The sequence below is a fragment of the Triticum urartu genome, chromosome 3A, assembly GCF_056163025.1.
Source record: "Triticum urartu cultivar PI428250 chromosome 3A, HENAU_Tu73, whole genome shotgun sequence".
In the NCBI taxonomy this organism is placed as follows: Eukaryota; Viridiplantae; Streptophyta; class Magnoliopsida; order Poales; family Poaceae; genus Triticum; species Triticum urartu.
The window spans coordinates 694225489-694232183 of NC_141875.1; the positions used below are offsets into that span (position 1 = coordinate 694225489).

General features: G+C 43.0%; 2 protein-coding genes across 2 annotated transcripts; both read right to left on the reverse strand.

Annotated features, from left to right (window-relative positions):
• LOC147981733 (uncharacterized) lies at window positions 1–1780 on the reverse strand. Its single transcript, XM_087516077.1, has 4 exons — window positions 1545–1780; window positions 935–1438; window positions 157–833; window positions 1–50 (listed from the first exon to the last, which is right to left on the reverse strand). The coding sequence occupies exons 1-4, from the start codon at window positions 1778–1780 to the stop codon at window positions 1–3; spliced, it is 1467 nt and encodes a 488-aa protein (XP_087372203.1).
• A 594-nt stretch (window positions 1781–2374) lies between these two features.
• RECA3 (RECA homolog 3) lies at window positions 2375–6295 on the reverse strand. The gene is made up of 8 exons (XM_087514071.1): window positions 6116–6295; window positions 5958–6018; window positions 5330–5556; window positions 4714–4801; window positions 3909–4078; window positions 3672–3818; window positions 2964–3098; window positions 2375–2791 (listed from the first exon to the last, which is right to left on the reverse strand). The coding sequence occupies exons 1-8, from the start codon at window positions 6233–6235 to the stop codon at window positions 2507–2509; spliced, it is 1233 nt and encodes a 410-aa protein (XP_087370197.1). The 5' UTR covers window positions 6236–6295; the 3' UTR covers window positions 2375–2506.
• Window positions 6296–6695: the final 400 nt, after the last annotated feature.

The following is a 6695-nucleotide window of genomic DNA, read 5'->3' on the forward strand; positions in this document are numbered from 1 at the left end:
TTAAAAAAGAAGAGCAGAGTAGAAACTATTTGGCGAACAAACTACGAAGACTGTACACGTAAAACGACTGAGAGCAAACAGGCAACACTCATGAAGCAAGATTGCGTCAGAAAACGTATGTGTGCCATCTTCATCATCTTCATATCGATCTCCAACCTTCATCTTCATCTTCATCTTCGTCTGAGTTTGCACATTCTGAAAGATCTCTAGTCATGCACAGGGTGTACAGGTCATCTTCATCTGAGCTTGCATATTCTGGAAGATCTCCAATCATGCACGGGGTGTACAGAAATGACTCATCTACCCCCATTGTCACACCGTCACACGTTGGACGTAGATGACCTATGTACTGAACTTTTAAGCTATCCAAATGGTAGGCCACCGCATTATAATACTCCACCAAGAAGAAGGCGATATCTTTGCAGGGATGAAATCCAATTAGAAAGTATCCACGACAGCCTCCACACTCATTGTTTGTGTTTGTGTCAAGAATATTATCATCATCCCAGCTCCAATCAAAAAGCTGCCCCGCTAGCGTTTTGTTATTTCCATATTTTTCAAGATCCTGATCGTTATCTAAGATCCAAGGCCTGCAAATTCCTTTCGGTCTAATTGCAGATATATTTGCCAATGGCGCAAGGTCAACACAATTCTTCAACGCCCAGCCTGCCTGACCGTTTGATTCACTCAGGGTCCATATCCGAATTCGATCACGGATCTCTGCAAAGTACACATCCTCCTCCGATCTCCCAAGATAATGCTTTCCAACTTTGCCTTCCTGGGCATATATTGGAGTACTTATTACTTTATATTTTCCACTAGGCAATGAAAACCTACAAAAATGTCAACAACTATTTAAATATAAAAATAAGCAATATGAATGCTAGAGTTGGCAACAGAATTTAGTTTCGTGTGCTGTTATCATGATGTTTACCTGGTGACAAATGTACCGTGATAGAGCAGCACGTGTAATGCTCCATGACAATACACGCCGTAGCGCCATCTGCATGTTGACATCATAAACATGTGCATGAACGACAAGCTACCCCGCAAATTTACCACTCTCGTCATAGTACCACCTTCCCTAGTAAACGATATCTTCTGCCATTGTCCTGTGCTCGACGAGAAAACATCTAGCGTCAACTCGGGCGGCGGCCATTCCGTCGAGTGCAGTTCCTCCTCCATGCTCGTGCTCTGCGAATACCTTGAGCTTATCGTGAAGTATTCCTCGATCAGCTGTTCCGGTGAGACTTCTCTCGACGCGCAGTCGCTCGCGTCGAACAACCCTAAATCCTTGGGTTGTATCAGGAATACCTTATAGTGTGGAGACATGGTAGGATCGAACGCGAGATACGGGGCGCAAAACTCTTGGTCGCACGTGGCCGGGAGGCGCGCCCACCGTCGGGTGGCGGGGTTAACCACGCAGAAGGCCCTCATGCTGCCACGGTAGAAGTTGTAGCCGTCGCCGTATAGCAGGAGGCCGTTGCAGTGGTCCACGATCATGTTATGGTCCTCGGTGTAGCCGGGCAGGAAGTGGAGGTTGCCATAGTCGACGCGTGGAGGGGCAGCCGAGGAAGTGCGGGCGGTGGTAGTCGCAGTAGTTGGCGAAGATGCCCTCCACCGAGTCGGGCAGGTGGCGCCTCCGGGGCAACAGCCGCCGCCCGTCCACGACGGCTAGCCACGCCCTGCGCACGCGGCGACACGCCGCCAGGTCCCGCCGCGCGAGGCGGCCGAGGATGGCGGCGAGCGCGTCGTCCGGCAGCGTCTCCGTGTGGTCCATCAATGCAGATCACGGCAGCTCGGGGTGTTCCGAGTTCCGACCAAGGTTTCCGCTCGAGACCATGTACCCTGCCGTGCTTTATATGCAAGATTTTACGGCCATGGATGGTTGAATTTGTCTGTACTGGTGTCATGTAAAAGGAGAGCGGAAAACTTGGCAGGTACGGAACCAAGTTTTGGTATGGAAAACTTGACCTGTGGCTTACCATCCATGTGCTATGCACGCAAGGTTGAAATAGCAGGTTTCCACGGCAAAATATTCCTTTTTTGAATTCAACATATATATTTCTAATGATACACATGATATACTTTACATGGTAAAATTTGTAAAAGTGAGCTCAAGAATTCCAATGATCGAGGAATTGGCCCTCGGCGAAACCGGCTAACCAAGGTACAAATTACATAGTAATCCAAAGGGAAGCGGGAACAATGTGCTGGTACCCTAGATTAAAGTTACACAGGGAATGCCCTACAAGTACATGATACAACTTCAGAAATCCACACCTTATGGAACCACCGTTTATATCCGCCTGTTGATGCAGACGTGCATCGATCCCAATTGCCAATCGACCGGTCATCAGCACTTCACCGGATAAATAATAAATGAGCCGCTCAAATCATATACCGGCTGTACACGCAATATTTCTTGGAGTTTCTATATTTACATTGTGTTGATATGGCGAGGAGAGATATTCTGGAGAACCAAATTTCCGGTGGTCTTTGTACGTCACGTTTCAAAGAGTTGGCTTCTCATGGTACTGCAGATGTCGTCTGCCACAGCTTCGTTCTCAAGTAGGAACTTCTCGGCTTCCTCCTTGCCAGGCAGGAAGTCGCCGTTGATCCAATACCCAGATCCTTCCTTCACGATAACTCCATGCGTAGAAGCCATCTCCAGAATCTCCGATTCATGGCAGATTCCCTTACCAAACCCAATGTTGAGCCCAGCTTCCTTCAGGGCTGATGGTACTAATTTGTTCTTGATGATCTGCACTGCTATACTGATGCCAGTGGCCTGAAAATGCAGAATTTTCTACTATTAGAACAATGGAATGTACCTGATGGTCTTTAATGATGAAATTATGAATACATCACACGTTCAGCAGAACAATGCACATTTTGCTATAGTGCTATCGACCAATGGTAAGAGAACACCAATTCAGAATCATGAAATCTGTTTATAATACCTCTTCTTTGCAATAGTGCAATTTCCTTCTCGAAGTCCTCATTCTGATTGCTGAATAGAACCCTAATGCGTTGCCACCACAGGTTACCTCCTTGTAGAGCCCAGAAGATGGATCTGAGCTACGCTTTGTTCTAACCTATAAAAAGAATCAATCAATAGTCAAAGAAGCATGGCAGCAGCATCATAATCCCCGAGGTTAACATATCTTGGGAGACTTTCATGTTTTCACTAGTAAGATAAGAAGAATGGCAAAAAAATCACATTAAAACTGCTGCAGAACCAGTATGAAATGTCAGATCAGCATCAGCAGCAAGGGGAAAAAAAATATCACACTGATATAGAGGCATACTGACATATTTGAGCCTTCCAGTACCTACAATAGCATATCTTTCCAAATGTGACACAAGCCAGTACTGAGTTTTAGATTTTTCAGATCAAACCCATTTCATTTTCAAGATTAGGTTTACAAGAACATAACATAGTGTATTTATCTATCTTTGTGGGTGCATGGAGAAATACTCATTTATAATTGCAGGAGATTGGTTATAATAGGTTTCTTGTTGGAACAACAGGAAACAGTACAAACTAAAACAATTACTCAGTCAACAATATCAGACAAATCATGTGGGAACCAGGAACAAGGGTCTCAAGGAGCTGAGGTGCTGTTCGATGTAATACCCCAACAACACCAACACAAGTAAATTCATACCTGATTCACAAAAATAACAAGTGTTTCAGAGCGACTTAATGTGTATTGAATTTTTCGAAGTGCCCGAGTCATTAAACGAGATTGTGCGTCTTTAAATTTCATGTATATTTCACCTTCAAGTTCACATTTGGGAATCAGTGCTGCCACCTGTCATTAATCCATTAAAAGCAAGGTAAACAAATATATAACATAGATTAAATACGAAGTACATAAAGTTGGCATAGTGAAGTAACATACACTATCCACAACAACAACATCAATGGATCCACCAACAAGAGTGTTCACTATGCTTAATGAATTTTCAGCAGAATCAGGTTGAGCTATTAGGAGTTTGTCAATGTCCACACCAACTTCTTCTGCAAATGAAGTGTTGAAAGCATTTTCTGCATCAATATAAGCACAGTAGCCTGCAAGTATTCCCAATCACAAATATTGATCAGATAATCTGCTTCACGATAAGGTGAAAAACGTCTCAACTACCAAGCACAATGAACCAAACAAAGAGTAAGACAAATCACACAATATCTCTGTGAAAATCACACAATATCTCTGTGAAAGTACTTCACGAGAAGGATTTCAACCAGTTGAATGAAACTTGCTCTTGACACTTGATGTAGGGAAATCTTAGTAGTTAGTAGCCAGCATTGTAGCAATGTAAAAAAAAAAGCCTCCAGTGTTTCCATTAAAACATATTAGCAATTTTTAGATATGTTACTAAGTTACAATTTCCAAACATTCTTTACTAATGCATGTTAGGGAGAACATTAAAAAAATAAAAACCAACAAATGTTGAAGCCATTCTTAAAGTTGAAGATCCAACTTCTTGATGCTGAAAGGTTACTAACAATGCTACCTACAGCTGCTCAAGAATATACAAAAATATTTATAATTATTTCAGGAATGCACAAGATTATAACCATTCAAAGCTTTCATGTTGTCAAGGATTTCTGTAGCCAAGTAAATATGGTGAAGGATAAAAGAGGACGGTAGACAATTTGATAATTGAATAAAAAATTGCAGGCACCATAAAAGAAATATCAACCTCCATTCTTTTGGGCTTCCTTGATAACATGAAGTGCAAGTGTTGTCTTCCCAGATGACTCTTTCCCAAATATTTCAACCATTCTACCCTGCCAAACAACTTCAATCAGTGATTTGTTAAACAGGGAAACTAAACTCAAATTTGAAATATACTGAAAAAGAATTAGAAATCCAAGGAGACAAACATGAAGCTGTGCCTGTATATACTTTTCTAGAAATGCTGAAGATAAACTGTGATTCTTGGGTGCTCAGTCAAAAGAAAGATAGCAATCATTATCAACATGCAACACATGATGTTTAGCACGAGTGAATCAAATGGACTTTGCCACTCAACTAACCAGTTGAACGCATCATACAGTTTAAACTAATGCAGAGGTGCAGGTGTGCATCAAAATTCCCACAAAATATGCCAAATAACATTTGTAATTGTCACTGCTGACAGAAATAGGGAACTGCAACATAGCATACAACAACAGAACACAGAAGATTATCTGAATTTTCCTGTGGGCCATGTGCAGTACCAAGTGAGGCAATGACAGGTAATTAAATGATAACGACGCATACTTAGATCATGTGAATATTTAACTTTGAACAACATGTGGAAAAGCATTATAAACCTTTGGTAAACCTCCAATGCCAAGAGCAAGGTCAAGCTTAAGAGAACCAGTCGAAATGACAGATGCACGCCTTGTCCGGGAGAAGCGCTCCAAGCATAGATTAGAGTCTCTATCGAAATCACTTGCAAGCTGAGAGACAGCACCATTCAGCGTCGACACTTTCTCAAGAGATTTCACGTCATCCAGCGGGGGGTCGCTTTCATAGTCTAACTGCATATCATTATCAGCTGAAATTTTGTACAGATTCCTGAGTAGATGCATAACTCATAAGGAAGGAGGGCAGTTAATAACTTAGTATAGCTATAGAACAACGAAAGAGTACTACATATATAGCGCTGTAACTTCGGAGAGCATCAGGTGTCCACTAGAATACTAACATACTTTAACCATATGTTTTGTGCAGACACAATAAAGTGACACTTGGGCAAAGACAGTTTGATTTTCGCGCATAGCTGGTTTTTGACAATAATAGGCATATCTAGTACACATTGTATAAAACTTCGAAGGTCATATATACCAAACAGCAAATAAATCTGGAGCCTTTTACAAGGAAAAAGGAGAACTGGAGCCTTTTATATATAACACAAATACCAAACAGCAAATAAATCTGAGCAAACATCAGCGGCACCTGTGGTTGACAAGAAGCAGCCTTGCGACCGGAACCGACAATACGCACCGCTTCTCCCACCCTAGCAGATCACAGCGAGGAAAAGGTGGCCAGAGTTAACTTGGGAGTTAAAATGAAGCATCCCAGGCAGAGTGGCGGTGGGGATGAGGAGGCAGCACCTGAAGGGGTAGGCGGCGGATGTGAGAGGGCACGGACGGCGTGGAGTAACGTCGGCCCGCGCCGGAGGCGAGGACGGCGGCTCGTCGGAGGAGCGCGGGCGGCGAGGAGAGGATGCCCATGCTGGCGGCGCGGCAGGAGGAGGGGGCGAGGAAGGAAAGCAGGAGGCCAGGGCGGAACGAACTGGCAAATCTTACAGACCCAAACTAGAAACGTTGGGCCGGGCCGGGCCCCGGAGCTGCGAGTGAAAAAAAAAAGAATGACCCGGCTCACGAAACGAGCACAACATCGAAATAATAGCGCAAAAAAAGGCAAAAATGGTCTCTTCAGGTTTCGAACTCGCGCAGTTCCACTAGCTTAAGTGTTCTGCAAACCACTGAAGTTATATGCCATTATGCCATTAGTGATAGGTAATAGCGCCATCTGCATAATAACAATATTGCCGCGCTATTAATGTTTTTTGAATTATTTGACGAAAAAAATCCTGTATTTCAAAAGGTTAATGGATTTCGAAAAAATTTCATCCATTTTCAAGAGGAAGTTCAGAAACTTGAAAACAAGTTCAACAATTTTCAAGAAAAA